General features: G+C 43.0%; 1 protein-coding gene across 1 annotated transcript; it reads left to right on the top strand.

The window, feature by feature from the left end:
- The first annotated feature begins 232 nt into the window (after positions 1-232).
- apln (apelin) lies at positions 233-17,172 on the top strand. The gene is made up of 3 exons (XM_070837243.1): positions 233-318; positions 13,669-13,841; positions 17,010-17,172. The coding sequence occupies exons 1-2, from the start codon at positions 252-254 to the stop codon at positions 13,833-13,835; spliced, it is 234 nt and encodes a 77-aa protein (XP_070693344.1). The 5' UTR covers positions 233-251; the 3' UTR covers positions 13,836-13,841; positions 17,010-17,172.
- The last annotated feature ends 1,607 nt before the right edge of the window (positions 17,173-18,779 follow it).

Below are 18,779 nucleotides of genomic sequence, written 5' to 3' on the forward strand. Positions count from 1 at the left end.
ACACACACACACACACACTCACACATTTGCACAAATTGACACACTCACTTCTCACATACACACACAGGGGAGCAAACAGTCTCTCTCTCTTTCTTGCTCGCTCAGCTGCTCTCTCTCTCCCTCTCTCTCTCTCTCCCTCTCTCTCTCCCTCCCATCCACATACACACACACACATACACACACATACACACACACACACCACTACAGTATATCAGCGAGTGACTAGCGGAGAGCCAGAGGGGAGTGCAGAAATGAATGTGAAGATCCTGACGCTGGTGATTGTGCTCTTGGTGTCTCTGCTGTGTTCTGCCAGTGCTGGTGAGTACAGGAGCGGCCAGCCTCGTTGCTGGTCGTCTCTCTCTGCTTTCTATTTCTCTCTCTGTTTGCCTTGGGCTCGTGCAGGCAGCTGTAGTTGATCAGTTACCCAGCATGGTTAGCCTTGTGTGGGCTCTAAAAGGCAGGAATATCAGCACCTGGCTGTATACAGTACTGCACTGCAGTGGTTATACTGACTGCTATTGTACTGCCATGGCTTTTATGGTAAACTTGATGTGGTTTCTACCCTATATTAATCATTTTCCTCCCTGCCTCACCTTGATGTAAGCTTGTAAGACTTGGAGATGAAATATTAAGAGGTTTTTGTTGATGGACATTCATGTGTGGAGCTATTCCTGAGTGATAAATGTGCTGGATGTATGGGTGACTGTTATGGCTGTTATGAAATGTAAGATATGCATGGCACATGTTCTGTAAGGTGGAGTGGATCAGATTAATTTATGGCTTGATTTATTCTATCTGACCCAAGTGCTATATGATTATTACATGACTGTGATTGTGCAGCAGGGCAGCACAGCACCTATATATTTGTGCGTGCCGCCTGTGGTGATGATAATGAGGATTGTAATTGTTGTATGCATCGATGAGGGCAACACAGATCCCAGATGCATGGATCATCTCCTGAGGGGCTCAGTCTTGATGCCTTGTCACAGTAAATTTCCGTAAAGTGCTGCTGCGTCTCCAGAGCCATTGTTGGACTAGATATCAATTCCAGTGTGGACCTAAAATGTCTAATATTTGGAACAAAAACATTGACTTGGAACATTTATACAGGGGCAGGGTATATTCTCTCTGATGGCTCATGGGAGTAAATGGGTTCTGAGAAATGTGGCTGGGGAGATAGTTTGGAGACCGATGGGCAGTCCGCAGATGTGATGCAGGTAACATTGTGGTGTGAAAAAACAATAGTTAGGCCTGTGTAAATGTCTGGACCATTCCTGGGATTATCACCTACCTACCAAGAATAGTGGTTTAGAAGACACACAGACAGACACTGTTTATATTAAATACATGTGGAGGATGCTGTGTAAGCTACATAAGACAAGGAGAATATGGGATGTAGCTATGATTATAAGGCGCTATGTACCTTACATCTTGGAAGATAAAAGCCTGGGAATATATACTATAAATGCTGTGTCGGTTATATGTTGCTAGGTGCTGTATAGACTGTGGTTGGAAGATGCTGTGTAGACTTTATGCTTGCAAGATGCTGTCCACTCTGTGCATCGATCCACGGCCACAGCACTCACAGTTCCCATGCTTCCCAGCACATTCGTTACAGCGACATGCTATTTTTGTCTGAGGCTCTCAGCACATGAGTAAATGGGAAGCAATTATCTAGCATCATGGTCAGTGTCGTTTTTCACGCCCTGCGTGTGGCTAAGCATGTTCCACGCCTGAGAGCCCACCATGCTACACCAGCGACGGGGAAAACAAGGCTGCTGTGCCTCGGGCTTTCATGGGAGCTTATCCTTCTCAATGTTGTTCAAGTCATGCTGCTTATGTGCCTCTCTGTCCCCTGGCTGCTACTGTAGTATCAGAGCTCCATTGACAGAGACGACGAGAGAGAAAGGGAGTGAAAGAGAGGAGGAGATGCAAGTGTGTTGCGGCGTTGATGGGTGTGGGGAGGGATGCTAGCTGGAGTGTGTCTGCGTAGCACAAGCCTCTGCTACAGTATGCGCTGTCGCGGGAAGGTGTCGGAAGAGGCTCTGCATGTAGGCAGTGGGTGTGAAGCCTTTCATCTTGAGACAAACGCTTTTCTAGTTCAGTGGGCTTTCTCTCTCTCTCTCTCTCTCTCTCTCTCTCTCTCTCAGGCATCTGTGTGTGTACATGTTAGTCTGAGAAAGAGAAGAGAGATGCACAGAGAGTGAGACAGACACAGCATGTGTGTGTGCACTTGCAGGAAGCAATGAATATAAAACTGAATCTGACTGATGTACAGTAGGGTGGGGAAGTGTGCATGAGTGTGAGTCTTGATTGTATTTAAGGATGTATTTGGATATTAGCAAGAACTCCTAGTGCAACAGGCAATTTACCTCAACAGCCTAATTCTACTTACAATTTTCATTCAGTACACTAAAAGAGCCGCTGTGGCTTTCTCTATATAATATTAGCATCCTTTAGCAGCGCACTTCAATTACCCATCCTTGAAAAGCACTCTGGCTCAAGAGTGGGCTCCAGCTTTAGACATGTGGTATCCATAATTCATCCCGAGGCCGATCCTTCTTCCTCCCCGTGTAACTCTGGAGACTGATGTATAAACAGTCCTTATTCTCAAAACATTCATGTGTCTGTCACAGCCTCTTAAAGGGTATCAAAGCTTTATTTTTCCGCTCCACGGACCCCTGCCAATCTTCACCTCGGGACGCACGGGATAAAAACAATGGCAGCTGGCTCAGACATGCACATGCACCTACCCACACACCCATACACGCAGGAGGTGCAATTGTGAGGCCTGGGTTGAACAGGTGAGCCAGATGTGAGTGAGAGCCCAGATCAGAGCTGCTATCTGGCAGAGAAATCGTCTGCTTAGGAAGGGGGAGATTTTATGAGAGCTGTCAGCAGTGCTATTATTTCATATTAAACTTTGATGTATTGTTGGGGCTGGCTGCTCTGTGGCACCATCATGCATACATACTGTATTGTAGCCAGCCTCGCTCAGATGCTCAACCAAGTGTTACGGGTCAAAGTAGAGCCAAAAAGAGGAGGGCTACAGTACATGTGGCCACTCATTAAGGCACCAAGAGGCATAAAACACCATCTAGCTAAGTCTGATTATTTTGTTAACAACATCTTTAGATCTAAACCAACTGTAAAACAGGAAGCTTTAAATCATAGTCTCAGGTTTTCTAATGTAAAGAAGGTGTCTGCCTGTGGACGTGATTATGGTGGTCATGGAGAGAACAAAAGCAGCTAAACTTTTCCAGATGTCCAGCCATAACATAATAACAGTGGGCAAACATTTGTGTCAAAGGGGGAGCAGTGGAAAGGTTATTACGGGATTACAGAGAATCGCAGGGCCTTCTCCTTTTTGTTTTTTTCTTGAGGCACAGGAGCTTGTGTGTGAGCACCAGCTGAGTTTAACACACACACACACACACACACACACACACACACACACGGGGTCAGACGAAATCCGTTTCAAGAAGAACCTGGATTTCCTCTTCATGCGGCATTACGAGGAAATAGAGCCAGCAGCTGGCAGCATCAGTGTAGTTTATCTCCTGCAGACAACTCTCTCTCTCTCTCACACACACACACACACACACACACACACACACACTAAACACTCCATGAGTTGTGTTTGGGATGTGAGTAAAGAGCGATTTGTTATCTTCTTGTTGATTCGTCTCTTGTTAAGCTTCTGTCAGCCTAAAATGTAGCATTAGCACTATGTTGTTATGATCCAGATAGCATATATATCCATGTTATTTGGGTTTAGTGGCGGTTGTTTGACAATATATAATATGAGATAATATAAATGTGTCACCTTGCATTACTATTTATACTGTGGTGTGGTATAACCCTTTGATATTTCTGGCTATATTCCACCATATTCACGTCATATCATTTAGACTGTATTTACAAGCCGCCATGGGGAAAGAAAACACTCCAATGGTGTCAACAAACCCTTGGAAAAATGGATGCTACTGGCAGTGGATCTAAATGATATCCAATGTTAACACTAATACAATCAGTTTAGATAATTTCAAAAGGACTATACACTGCTTTTTTGTATCTAGTTTCACTTGTTATTAAGCCACCACAAACATACAGAAGTAGCACATGAATGCTGTTTAAATGGTGTGACTACAAGGTTAGCAGCAGGGGTAGCCATGTTGGAATAATGAATAAATGCTCCCAAGTTGGAATAATGGGAGGTTTTCCTGGCCTTCCCATTATTTAAATTGTAAATAAGCATTTAAATTATTGGATTAGCCAAAAAGACATTTTTATGCAAAATTTTTTTCTCTATCTATCTCTATCAAAATATAACATCATGAGTTATACCACGATAGAGGAATTATCCATATTGCCAACCCCTATAGAGTTCATAATATGCAACTCAGTGTAGCTGTAGGCTTCAATGAGGAGATTTTTAGTAAGGGCTTTCTGTGATAAACCACTTTACATCTGTACAATATCACCCAACATGAGCTTGGTGAATGACACTCACAATTGCTCGGGAGTGGGTGGGAGTTGAGGAAGAGATTTAGTGAAAAATCATAACTCATTTGGTAGGGATATAAGGCTAACCTTTGGGCTAACACTCCCTAGAGAGCTCAGCTGTTGAAGACTTTGGCATATGTGACTGCTGGGCTGCTGTAATGTAATTCAGAACTCTTTGAATGAATAAATCTACTCACTTAGATTTTCCCTTGAGAGCAAATGCAGCGAAAGGGGAAAAAAAAGCAAAAGGGGAGTAAAAGACTGGCCAAGGGACAGAAAAATAAAAGGGCGGACAGGAAGAGAGGCTATCTGGGAGCTAAGAGGTTGTGTCAGCTTTCCACGGCAAGGGAAGTCACAGCTACTACATCTAAAGACTCACAGCTGGTGATCTAGTCCCTCTTTATAAATTTCACATGTGGAATGTGGACACTTTTTGGCCGGTAAGACAAAGTTTGTTCAGCTAAATATGCTAATTTACTTGTAAATTAAATCCTGACTCCATTCTGATTCCTTATGTATACGTGTGCTGCAGTCCAGACCCCCCTTTGAGCTTTGAGGGCATAACCGGGAGGTTTGAACATGGGGTGGTGGGGGTATTGAGGGGGGTCCTGTGTTAACCAGACCTCATGTGATCACCAGACCCTATCCTCAGGGCTGGGGCGTTCTTTACAACTTAATTAGAGCCAGATATTTTCAAAAACCATTCAGTTTTCCACCACTGTCCAATATTAAAGAGATTTATGACTCTCTTTTTGAACATTAAGTGTTACATTTATAGCAGTAGTCCAAGCAGATCAGATTGCTGATCAAGATCTGAGTGGACATTTTTATTAACGGGCTGCCAGACCACAGGATAAATATTGTGGTCTTTAGGAATGCAGGTGCTTTAATTATTTTCATGCTCAATTTGTAGGAACCCACAATGGAAAAATATGACTTCTGTATATTGCTTTAGAGATGTCATTTGTGGTAAAAATTCATACTTATGCAGCTAAAAAGGAAAATGTAGGAGCAGAGCTGAATCAGAGAAACCTGGCTTGGGGTATTGTCACTGTTAACGTCAAACCTCTATAGGCGCCATCATGGATCAGTGAGATTTCCTATAATGCTTGGATAAAAGCGCTGCACAGCTGGCTGTTGTTAGGCTGTTCTAAGTCAGACAAGGGATTTCATTGCTGTGAAGATGGCAGTGTGGATTGGGGCTATGGATGGTGTAGAGGGACTCAGTAGATTATGGGTTCATTTAGTGACGCCCCCACTGGGATCCGCCTAAACTCCAAGCCTTAGGCAAAAGGATGTGCATGTCACTTTATTCTCAGAGAATTATAGGATGTTGTGGTGCACCTCATGTGGTTTCAAACCGTCATGCACCTTATGTTCTCAGGCCTTAAATGAAATTGTACGATCTCCTCCATCTTCCACAGAAGTGGGGCCCTTCTGTGACAACACAGAAATCATTCATTTATGAAATCATGCATTATTCATCACAATCGCTCCGGCTTTGATCACAAATGTTATTTTCCCTGGGAGACTATTTCACACATACAGGTCTAAGCCTAAACTTTGGTCAATCAAATGATCTGCCACTGACTAATAGTGTGGGTCTCCCCACAGTCCTAGATCAGGACAGGGCCCCTCGCTGTGCCCCTCCGTCTCATACACTGTTCAGGAGAGGCCGCCCGCCTCTCAGGGTCCCTGAGCATTAACAGATGTTTGTAAAACCAGAAGAGCAAAACAATATATGGAATTCATAAACATGCATCCACATCAGGCAAACAGTTCATCCTAACAGCTGATGAAAACTTTGTAAAAGCAGACGGCCAATAAACACTAAACGCTCACCTGCAGCACAGAGTTCCTGAACCTGTCAGTAAAAATCCTCCTGGATTTTATTTCCTCACTAAATGTGTGCAACTGAATTGCTTACTATGTTTCATTGCATAACCTTTAGCCAGAGGTGCTTCTTTCCTGAGCACCATATGCTCAGTATATTAATAAAAAAAATCTGTTCTAGCAGATTCATTTAAACATGCTACATGTAGGAGAAAAACAATGCTATTATGTCTATGACGTGATGTGATGATTATCATCATCATAGACATGTTTATCTTCATGCTTCAATTTTATTGTTTGTGCTACAAAGCAGTTAACCTCTCCAGGACCACTTTTACCTTACTTACTCACAAATCAACTACAAACTAACTTAATTAGTTGCTGAGGTTTTGTTTTACACATTTGAAGACTTTTGTCTGATGCAATGTGAGCCAATGAGAAAGAACTACTATATTCAACATCAATTTTGTTATTCTACATATAATTTAGGATATATTGGGCATAGATCTCAAATAGTGACTGCAGGTGATGACGCCTCGTGTTCAGTTAATCTGTCCAGTTAAGCTTGTTAAGTGTTAGTCACTGTTTTGTATTCTTATGTGTGGCCGAGAGGTAACACGGTCTGATGCAATGTTGCTGCCATTTTCCTTTAATAGTGCTGTATATGCTATGGGAGGAAGCGATGGTCCCCCTAGGCCTTAAAAGCTGCAGTGAACCCTGTGCAGTGACGTTTCTCTCCTTTCTGTCTCTCTCTTTCTCCCACATCTCAAATGGGAGATGGCACGCAGGTTCACAGCATGGTGGGGGGGGTGATGACACACGAGAGGGAGGGGCTGTGTTTCACATCTGATTAGCGTGCCCATGGAAACGGATGGTTGGAGGATCCCTTTGCCCTTGACATGCAATCTCTGGAGATTAGGGCAACGGTTGGTGGACTTGGCTACCTACTGTACCTGCCTAGATTTAGGCCTCTGCTTTTAACGGAAACAGCAGCACCAGCATCTCTCCTGGTTCTGCCCTCAGTCGATTTGACACTTCTCAAGGAAAGTTGTTAGGAGAAATCTCCCCTGGGAGTTATTTTATGTTTGCTTCTCTGGTGGCTCATGTTCAGAATGCTCCAGCCTGCAGTAACCTTGTAGCCACAAATTCACCCCTTCAACTGGAGTGGGATTGCGAAAAAAACCCAACAGGCAGTCAAGTGGTGAGGGGAGTCAGTGGCTTCATTAGCTGGCTCAATGCTGCTGCCGGCCCTTTGAACTCATAGCGCTCTGATCATAGCAGAGTACGCAGTCTCACACCTCATCATTTCATACACTCTCTAATTCAGGAGCATATACAGCACCACACTTCACAGGCTGCTGACTGACTCAAAGGGACATCTGCAGAAAGCCAGAAACCAGAGGGCTGCACAGTTAGTTTTTAATTTGTTGTGAACCTTCAGTGAGAGTGGGGGTTGCTTTCAGAACAGGATGGAGAAGGGGTTAAGTTAAAAAGCTGCAGTAATGAGAGCAACTTTTCATGCACTTTGGTTTCCTAACTGGAGTTTGCATAGACAAAGCCAGCCTTCAACTCAGCCACAAGCCTAGCATTATCACAGTACAACAATGCTGCATATCAAACAGTCCCCAACAGAAACGAAAGAAAGTGCTCACGACCAAAACAAACCCCCCTTGAGAACCCCCCCTCTATACTCAGAGGCCGGGAGTGCCCCACAGAGCAGGTTAAAAACATCACAGTCACAGTCAGAAGGCTGATCATGGATTTCGCCTGTGTGCAGTGAAATTTGTAAATTGAGAACCTGGTCGATTTTAGCCGACAATGTCATTCTTTTTGCTCTAAACTGAGCGCCTTTCATGGTGGCTGCCATGGTAACGTGTTCTGAAAGTCGACAAGCAATTGGTACCAGTTTCTGCCAAGGCCCAGACTTACTGGTAGGCATGCGATAAGCAGCATTTCCGACACTAAATGCTGGATTGTGAAAGCACAACAACAAGGGACTGCCTCCTTAGTTAGGCACCATTCCATATGTGCTGGGTGAATGTGTGGGGAGTTAGCAAATCCCCAGTATGATGCTGTAGCAGTGATGGGGATTATTCGAGGTTAAGAGAATGGTTGGCTTGTATCTGGCACAATTATCACATCTCATCCTTGGCTAAATAATCCTCATCCCCTAATGTGCTTATGCAGTAGGAAGCATCTCTGCCCATGACATGTCTCTGTCTGGTTGTGTGGGTTTGTATGTCTGTGGTAATGGCATGCTATAGAGGGATTCATTAGCTAACGCTACTTTTAGTGAATGAAGGAGGGAGGCACACGATGGAGACAGCAGGCCTGCTCCTCCAACGTCATGGTAATAACCATGGCTACACACACCAGGGTATTTATTCTTCCTCTCTCTTACAAACACAAATATTGTTCTGTTACCCATAAGGATTACACACACATTAAGCTACAACTACCTCCCATATAGACACAAATAATGCTGTTAATATCTTTACCATTACAGTATCTTCTAACCATGCACAGAATAGTCTTTGGTTAATTTTTGCATGGTGCAATGGTGTTTATGGTATATGAATAGGACATGTAATGGTGAAAAGAGGGCAAGCTTTAACTGGGTCTCAGATTTAGTCCAATCATAGAGCTAATCGGGAGGGAATTTCACTTCACATAGAAACAAGACAAAGTCTACAGCCATACCTCTGTGCGGCTGTACTTTGAGATAAATGCAAACACCAGCATGTTAAAATGCTCACATTGACAGTGCTGACATGCTGGTAACGATAAGAACTGAATGTTATGGTAATCCACCCAATAGTTGAGACATCTCAAGTCAAAAGTCAATCATGGTGGTGATCACTACCACTATCATACATAAAGCATTAGCCACTTGTGAAAGAAACTATTATTTAAGAGATTGTTGATGCCAAAATATGACATTGAATCACGCTGTGGTGACAAAGAGTTAACTCTTCTCTCATTGCAGTACTGACCAATTCCCATTTTCCCTGATCCCTGATGTTTGTTTACTCATCAAGATACATCTGTACAAACTGCAGTGGGCACAAGTTATGGTGCAGAGTTGTCAGATAAGTGATGTAGGGACAGTAAAGAAACAGAGGAGAGATTAAATGTTTTTGAGATGCTCAGCCAACTGAGAAAATGGATCAATGAGATTACACGCAATTGATTCATAATCAGTGTGACTGAGTGATGAGCAAGACGAGTAAACAAACAGATAAGATTCAAGAGGACAGTAAATCAATTTGCAGTGACACAGAGAAAATTAAACACAGCGAGGATTAAATTTTGGCAGCCATGCTTGACTGTGCGGGTTTACATTTGACGCAACAGTTTCTAGACGGTGAACACAGCCCTGTGCTTACTTGTTGCTATAGTCAGACTCATGGGCTGGTATAGTTTAATCTCTCATGTCCTAGTGGCAGAAAAACCGTTATGCTGTGACTGCATTTACAACTGCAGACATTTGTTATGTGGTCGTTTTGGCAGTCGGTACACACAAATCAGCTTTACAACTATTAATAAGCAGCTCTGGCCCATTGGCCATGCTGTCTGTGTTCCTGTATTGACACACAGCGTTGTGATATACAGTTTGCTCTTGCCAGCTACGAGGGCAGTTGATGAACTTGGCATTAAACCAGAGGACAGCCATTTCTCTTCTCTGACTGGATGGACAAGTGCTCGAAGATGGATCTCTCTCCAGGCTCCACTGATGGACTGTTGCAGAATCAACAGGGATCAGCTGTCAGTATTGCACTTTCCGCTGGGCAATAATAAGATGGAGAGCCAATCATTTGAAAAAGTCAACATAACATCACCTTAGAAGGTGGTGGTGAAACTAGGGCGGGGAATTAGGGAGCAGCCAACCACCTATTCATCATTAGTCTGGAAACTGGCCAGTTTATGACAAAGACAACTACTCTCCTCTCTGCCTGGCCACTTGTACCTCGCCTCCTCTACTCCTCTCCTTTTTTAAGGAGGCGGCAGTGACGCAAGCAGCAGTAGTAGTAATAACCAGGCATTCCTGAAATTCCCCCTTTATTAAACTTTAATTAGGGAATTACCAAGTGGGGGAAGGCGTGTTGAAATTTGGTGGAAAGAGGGCAAAACCAGGGCTCCAAGGTCATCAGAAGTAGAGATAAGACGTATTTCATTGTGAGACACATGTTATCCTGCCATTTTACTGTTTTACCAGCTGAACGTAAACATGGAGATCCCTCATGGGAAAAGATCAAATGGGATAATACAGAGGCCAGATCCAATTTCAAAGCAATAAGATAGTTGAGATGTCTTTGTTTATGGAGATGAAATAGGCATTATCCAATGATAAACCTGTCACGAAAACAATCAAAAGGTCTAATCCAGATGCAACAGATGCTGCCACATTCAATCTACACTAGCTCCACTACAGATACAAAGCTAGCTGTTGCTGTATGTCATATCTGTCATACTGAAATGCTTCCCTACAGGCTGCAAGAGTTAATCTATACTGCCAGTGTTATCACTGGGGCCCAGCTTATTTTTAGCAGCTTTCATTACACTATTCTATCCTGTAGCCAGATTGGATGGGTTGAGATTTGTCAGGAGAATCACGAGATGTTCTCCCTTCAAACCCCAGTGCAGAGCAGTGGCTGACAGCTTGCTATGGCAGGAGACATCTAAATTGTCTCATTACTGACCTGGGTTATGACAGCCTGAGCCACCCGGAGAAGAACAGCAGATGAGTTGTGTGAGCCGAGGTACAATTACTTTACCATCTTGCATTGTAGTGTGTGTATGTGTGTGTGCATTGCGACTCCTTGCATGTGTTTGCAGCACCTTTTAAAGTTTACCATCGTAGAACATCAGCTGCAGTTGGGTGATGTGTTGCTGTAGTTACTGCAGCTATCACTGTGAGACATTTAAGGTGTCAGCGCTGTTTAACCGAAGTGCTTGTCGAATGGCTGAGTGAGAGTTCGATGTCTGACAATTTATGTAACTTTCCAAAACTGGAAATCCGACAATCTTGCTCACTTCATGCAGCTATCAGTCAGGTGTGAGGAGGTGAGAAAGTAGGCAGGATTTAAACTTCTCTCTCAAGCTCTTTTTTGCCCCCTTTCTAAAGAAGATTTTGACTGAATATGTGCACCGTCATGTCCATTTGAACAATTATTGCGTCTCGTCTCTCTGTGATGTCAGGCTTTTCACCCTAAATTCAACTGCAACCGTTCAAAACAACTAAAACGACTCTACCTTCAGATGTTGTACGAACTAGTTCATTTCCAGAATAGTGATGCCTTAAATAAGGAAGACTGCAGCTTTGTGTTTGTGTGTTCTGCGTCTAAATGTTTTTCAGGGGTGAAAGAAAAAAAAAATCTACTCAAACACAGAGTGTATTAACATTCAGCCTCCTGGATTTGAAACAAATGAACTGAATGCTTTCAGAATGTGTCAACATCCCTCATTCACTATGTATCTGGAACAATAACAAAAGGATAATGTGCAGATTAGTGGTCCTAGGGGCAAAGATGGGTTTTAGATGCGGAAATATGCAGCAGACTTTCCCTGCTGCAAATGAATTACCCCACTGTTTGCCCACAAATATAGTGTGTAATGTGCTTGCGGAAGAAGATTAGTGTGGAAATGGAACTTGAGACGTCTGGCATTTCAGGGATATACATTGAAAACATTCAACAAGCTGTCTAGCTCAGTCATACAGTTCACCATTATTTAAACCTGAAGGCTAGAAACCTTTCTATTTTTCCTCTTTTTCTATGAAAAGTTGTTCCTTTAAAAATCTCTTCAACATGCCACAGCTGAAGGTCAATAATTAATTCAAACAAATTGATCCTGGCTATTAGAGAATCCTGGGTGTTTTCAATGCAGTAGACAGGTTTTACAGACCGTTTTTTAACATTTCAATGAGGCGATACCCTTAAGGGCACGGCTGTGCCTTGTTCATATAACAGTGACTCTTCCACCACTAAATGCACAAACTGATGAAAAGAATCTCAAGGAACCAGGAAATCTAGCATCATCGTGGCTTTCACAAGCTGCTCAACTGCTGTCTTCAGTATACTGGCTGCTTTTCCAAACCTCTGCAGTCGACTGGCTGACTTATCTCAAGCTACGTCCTCACAGAGCCCTCGTAAAACCAAAAGAAGGTCATTCTCTTGGGGATTCTAAAAATGGTGACAGTGTCTCTGAGGAGAGGAGACAGGAATGTGATGACCCCATGAGAGTGATGTCAATCACCCACATGGGGTCATGACAGCAGATCTTTGACAGGAAATACCCATAGACAATTTGTAGTTTCTTTTGAGGAAAGGGGTTAGTTTTATTCAAAGGCAGTGAATGCACAAGGGATCGTAGCAGATAATAAGATTCTTACAAAAGATGCTATTGAGTTCCATTTTGGGAAATGTAGGATGCAGCATTTTAGAGTTTACAGACTTTACTGAAGTCAACTAAATCAGTGAAGTATCCCTTTACACACATTTACACAGCTCCATTTCAGTCACATACTAAATTTTTTATGAGATTAATTAAGGTTTATGTTTATGATTGTTCATTAAAATCAAAAATGCATCACTATGTAAGTAACATATACAATGGCTCAAATAAAAAGCCCTGCACTGGTTTTATTGAAATTTCAATGGACAAAATAACTGGCCTTAGTGTGAAAGTTCACCCACGTTAAATATCCCATTACATATAAAGATATTATTGCAAAACACTCAAAAAAAATCTCTGAGTGCAGGTCTTTCAATTTGCGATAGGTTGAAAGGTCATAGAGACACTTGAGGTGGACCAAACCATTTGGAAAAGAGGGGCTTAAGGGGATCAGGCCACACTTATTGAGAGATGGCTGAGAACATCTGGGATCACTCTCAAACACACATGTACTCACACACACCCAAAACGTTCACACACATTCTCTGACAGACACGCCGCTATTAAACTCATCTCTAATCTTGGCTCAAACACTGCGACAGGATGCACCTCAACAAGGTCTGGTGCTGTGTGTGTTTGTAATCTTGAGGGAGAGTGACAGAGACATAAGACACGAGGGTTTGGGTTTCTCGCAGATCTACCACACTGACTTGATGAACTGGGTGGGCTTCAAGAGGCCCACACACACACACACACACACACACACTCACACACACTTATCTATACATGTCTCTTGTTTCCTCATCCATTATCACTGTGATCCCTCTTTGGATTCTGCTACACATTGCTACACAGGCATTAATGGACTTCATTTATGATCAAATGATGGTCTACATGGTCAAATTGATTGGTCTCTCCTCTGTGTGTGTCCTCCAGGTCCCATGGCCTCCACGGAGCATGGCAGAGAGCTGGAAGAGGCGGCTACAGTGAGAAAAATGGTCCAGCAAAACCCTGCGAGGGGCGGTCAGACCCACAGACCAAACGGCTATAAGAGGAGACGCCCACGACCACGTCTTTCCCACAAGGGGCCCATGCCGTTTTAGAGCAAGGTGAGTTTCTACTATAGGAGTCGGGGTGAAAAGAAGATTGTTTTTGTTTGGCAGGTTTTGTTGGCAAAGGGTACCATCAAACCTATAACAAAAAGGTCAGAGTCATACAGTAAAAGGCTTCTACCCTCCGTGGATTCCTGTGAAACAGCATGTGCCTATCTTTGCTGTGTTTTCCTATCTGACCAACTTTTTGTCCAACTTTCTTGCAAGTCAGTGCTATGTGTTCCTCCAGAGAATGAGCAAAAGCACTTCCCAATATATCAAATCATAACTGCTGAGTAGTGATGAAACACAATTTCATAGAGGAATTTCTAAGAGGAACATGATGTTGAGTCCTGGAATACTTTGTTGGCAGAATCAGTTCGGACGTTTTCGATGACAAATGGGAAACTCAGACTTTTACAGGAACACTGGAAACTCTGTCAATGTCCACTGCCGCCAGACTCCAACACAAGGATTTTATTCTTGGCACTGAGAAAAAGTGCATGTCTTAACAGATTATTGGACCTTAGCCTGCCAGCTTGCATGCCTCCGTAGTATGACAGAGGTTGTTTTTAAGGCTACGTCATTTATTTCCTCATGTGGGAGACGGTTATACTTAGAAACCTAACCTTTGAGTCAATTCAGCTAGCATACATCTTTTTTTCCCCACCTGATAAAGCCAATTAAAATCCCTCTTCCAAACATAACTCTTTGCAGAGTTGGGTTTCCTAGTGGCACTACTTTTCTCGTATAGGAATGTTTAACTTGCTGTCAAGTAAAACAAGGTTTGTGTGAAAACCTTCATCCTAAATCAGAGATAATATTTTACTTATCACCTCTTCGCAGTTTGATTTTCTATTCTGAACCAAAACAAACACTCTGTATTTCAATAAAAACTGTTCAAGCTTCATTGAGAAACTAAAGCATACTACAACTCATTAAACAACCTGATCAAGTTTACAGTATATACAGATTAAATATCTGTTTGCACTTGCTAATGTTAGCACATCTCTGTGAATGGGAGGCAACAGCAGTACTATTATGTTCCTGCATTAAGAAGCATGGAGTTCATTCACATGTCTCTCCCAGACACAGTGAGAGACAGGGAAAGTCGACAAAACACAATATCCCTGCAGGAGGTGCTGACCATACAACAGTGACCTGAAGAGGGCCGCCATAAATTAAAGCCATAGTGAGTGGAGGCAGCAGGCAGACAGTGTCACGGCATGGTTAATCAGTTTTAAGGAAAGGAGATCAAGGCTATAGAAGATTTGAAGCTCTTTTCTCTAATGCAGCCAGGCAGGTTTTACAATCTATAGCGAATTATTGATCATTATTGTTTTTGCATTTTTGAAAGGCTTAGACTTCTTTTGAACTCATATGGGACTCTAGAGACTCAGCACAAAAGGTGAAAAAAGAAAACAATGAGTAAGGATCGCGCAGGGCAGTCTGCACTTGAAGGACAGCACGGGCCCTCCAACTTTCCTTGGTCTGCCAATAAAATGTGAGAATCCTCTCTGCGAGTTGAGTGGTCAGAGCTTGTGTTCAGTGCCAGAGTGCTGGCCACACAATACGGGGCGCTTCAGGAAGTTGTGAAGCTCTGTAAAAGTGAACGGCTCAGTGAGTCACAATGCTGTCTCTGCAAACACCACTTAAACCGCAACATGCTGAAGATTTCCTTTTTTTTTTTTCTGTTCGCTTCCCACTCCAGCTCCTCTCATTCTTGCTAGTTTCATAGTTCATCCTGTTAAAGGGTTTCCAGGCCAATTTAACCCAACGTGACCACAGTGGGAATCGGGCTATCCATTAGCAGCACTTTAGTGATAATGCAACCATCCTTCACCGAATAAATGATCTAAGGAGTTAAAAGTCTGAACTTCTCAGTTCAGTCGCAGTTTGTTCTTTTTGCGTCAGCATGATGTATTCTGACTGGAGGAATTAAGTCTTCACAGGACTCGATATCTGGCATAAATCCATCCTACAGCCCTCTAACAGGCTCTGTTCTTCCTCCTGTCCTGCTTTTCTTCTTTGGTTTGAGCTGATGATGGGAAAAACACCTCTGGAAGCAGCTGGAGATGCATTTTGTTTGATCAAAGCTAGAGTGCAGTGGAGACTTCCAGCTGAGGACTGGTGAGACTTGGAGGCAGACAGACTGTATGTGGATTTGTCATTATGGGCATACACTTAATTACCGTGCTGTTAAAGTAGAGATTAAGAACAACGACTGAGATGACAGCGTCCATCCACCAACTCTATGCTATTTAGTCTCATCACCCCATTTCAGTGTCAAAAGCAGCTCATGTTTTATTCCCTAAGACACCTGAAGCAAAGTTTGACTTTTAATCGTTTCACATTCCAGATGTGAGCGACGCTGAGAAGAAAGATGGTCACCCTCTTTGAGCATCTGAGAGGACTCAGATCCAAATGTGCTATTACAACTCTTGGATCTAAGCCATGACAGTGACAGTCTAAAAGACGACAGGATATTACAAATTTAAAGCCGCAGGCAATTCATCAAAACCCTTTGAGACCCCGAGTGCGAGTAAGCTCAGTGAGTCTTCCGAAGGGTTTTTCATCAAAACAATGTAGAGCAGGTCTGCAACTCCCACACTCGCTCTGTGATGCAGTATGACTTCAAGGGGCTGCTGCTCTGAGATCATCCCGTGGACCCAAAAGCAGAAAAGACCACAGAAATATGCCATCCCAAAACAAGAGCGGGCTCTTATCAGTGAATGAACCTTGTTGTCATGAAACAAAGCTTACTGTACTACTCGTCTGAAATCTTGGGAAATTATCACAGAACAGGAGAAGATAAAAGGCAAGAGAAGATAAAAGATTTCCTCATTGTTAAGAAGTGATCCAGTGTCCCAAGTGTAGTATAGTGCTGCGCTTGTTCTCCACAGCGAGATATAGAATTGTTTTTCTTACTCCCTGCCGCACTTTTCTATCAGAGACCACCAAATCTGGTTGGAACATGTCTGGAATAACCTTTTCTTCACTGTTGTAGTTGTTGACATGCAAGACAACATAGGATATAATACAGAGAAAGCTCTTGCAGAAGCTCCCTGCGGGGCACCCTTATTGGAGAGGAAATTGAAATATCTGCAGGACTCATGAAATGATTTTTAGGATACAAAAAAAAAAACATGCTGATGGCACTTTTTCTGTTATTTTCATGTTTTGCAGGCACTGCTTTGAGCGCCCTCCCCCAGGTTCTGATTTCTATGCTCTTCCTTTGCCTTGGGGGGCCTTGCAACGAAGGGCCTACGCTTGCCCAGCCTGAAGAGTGATGTCCATAGCACCTGCTGGTTCTTCAAGCAACTCTGTCCACAAAAAACCAGGACAAGCCGCTCACCCTCAGCTCTAGGAGGAATTGGGGGCAGGGAAGGGGGGTGGGGGGTATGGAGCCCGAGCTATCAGACTCTATTTCTCTGTCTCTCTCTTTCTCTCACTCCCTCACTACTTATCTATCTCTGTCTTCTCCCAAGTGTTTTGTTTTTCAATTTTTCTATCATTTGCTTAATAGAGCCCAAACATAACGATCTCCCTGAGTGTCTCACACACTTTGCATGACATGTGGTGGAGAGGGAGCCCGGTCAAAACAATCTGAGTCTTTAAGCATCTGTCACCTCACCACGGTGTGGTATTCCCATCTCTCAGACCCAAGGTTACTTCTGCCGCTGATTTCATTGCTGTGTAGCTACTTAACGGCTTTACTAACGGGAGAGGGCGCCGAAGGGCGGTGTCAGTTTTAATGGTTGACAATAGAAAATATTAAGTTCACTTATGCTACTCTGGATGTCTGCTGTGAAAAGGTTGAGGTTTCGTGTTTAAATGAAAGAGCAAGAACGTCACATTTGAATGACATTAACATCGCTTAATTATCATTGTTAATGGTGCTTTGTACCTCTTAGTGACAGTACGTCCACATGCAAAGTAAAGCGGGACTGGAAAGAGAAGAACATATTGTCAAAACAATCTATTTAAGTGACAGAATAATTCCTTCGTTTAGGAGATTCTTTAATCCAAAGCTATTTTGGTGTTTCTGAACTCATTAACACCTTGGGGGGAGGGGGGGAGGGGGGGGGGGGGGGGGTTACTGACACGCTCAAGGTTACTGTAACATGTCCCACCTTGGATGAGTCCTTTGACCCCAAATCCCAATCCCAATCCTGTCCCCAATCCCCAGCCTTCTCACCACACTGCTGCCCTGTGCAGCTGCTCTACACGACTGTTAACTGGCAGGGGCAGTCTGCTCCACCGACAGGCTGCCTTGCCTTTTAATGAAGTGCCAAATAATAACCTTCTCCACAATGCTGCCAGGAACGAAGGAATGAAAGGTTAGGGAGAAACACATTACCTCTTGTTTAAAGTCTTGATACACTGACACATTATGCATTTTAAAATTTCTGCAGAACAGAAATCCCACGTGAGACAATGTTGGCGAGGAGGACATTTAAATTAGACCAAAAATAAATAAAAAAAAGAGAGAGAGAAGAAACAGTTTCAAATATCAGCTCAGTTAATATGCCACCATGATCAGCCTACCACTAGTGCTCTGGCTGGTTTAATATTCAGCATAAGGCTGGTTTGACCCTCTGACCGATATCTTTCACTAACGAAATGCTATGCCTTTCCATCATACTGGAATATATTACTGTTTATGTTTATTTCTGTGTTTAAGTAGTTTTATTTCTTTTTTCTCAGGGTGCTGTGATAGAGGCTTGTACTAGAGCAGTCTATTTTGTGCATTTATTTAACAAAACACAAACATACAGTACATTTAAAGCTTATATGAGCATATTTTCGTATACTGTATCTTTACTCTCCCTCTATGTATTCACCAATATAGCCATGTATCCAGATTCAGTCCTTTCTACTGTAGTCATGATCCTTTCCCTGCATTATGTTGGGTACAGTTGCCTTTCTAGCCTGCCCTTCCACAGCACAGGTGGT

The sequence above is a fragment of the Pempheris klunzingeri genome, chromosome 9, assembly GCF_042242105.1.
Source record: "Pempheris klunzingeri isolate RE-2024b chromosome 9, fPemKlu1.hap1, whole genome shotgun sequence".
Lineage (NCBI taxonomy): Eukaryota > Metazoa > Chordata > Actinopteri > Acropomatiformes > Pempheridae > Pempheris > Pempheris klunzingeri.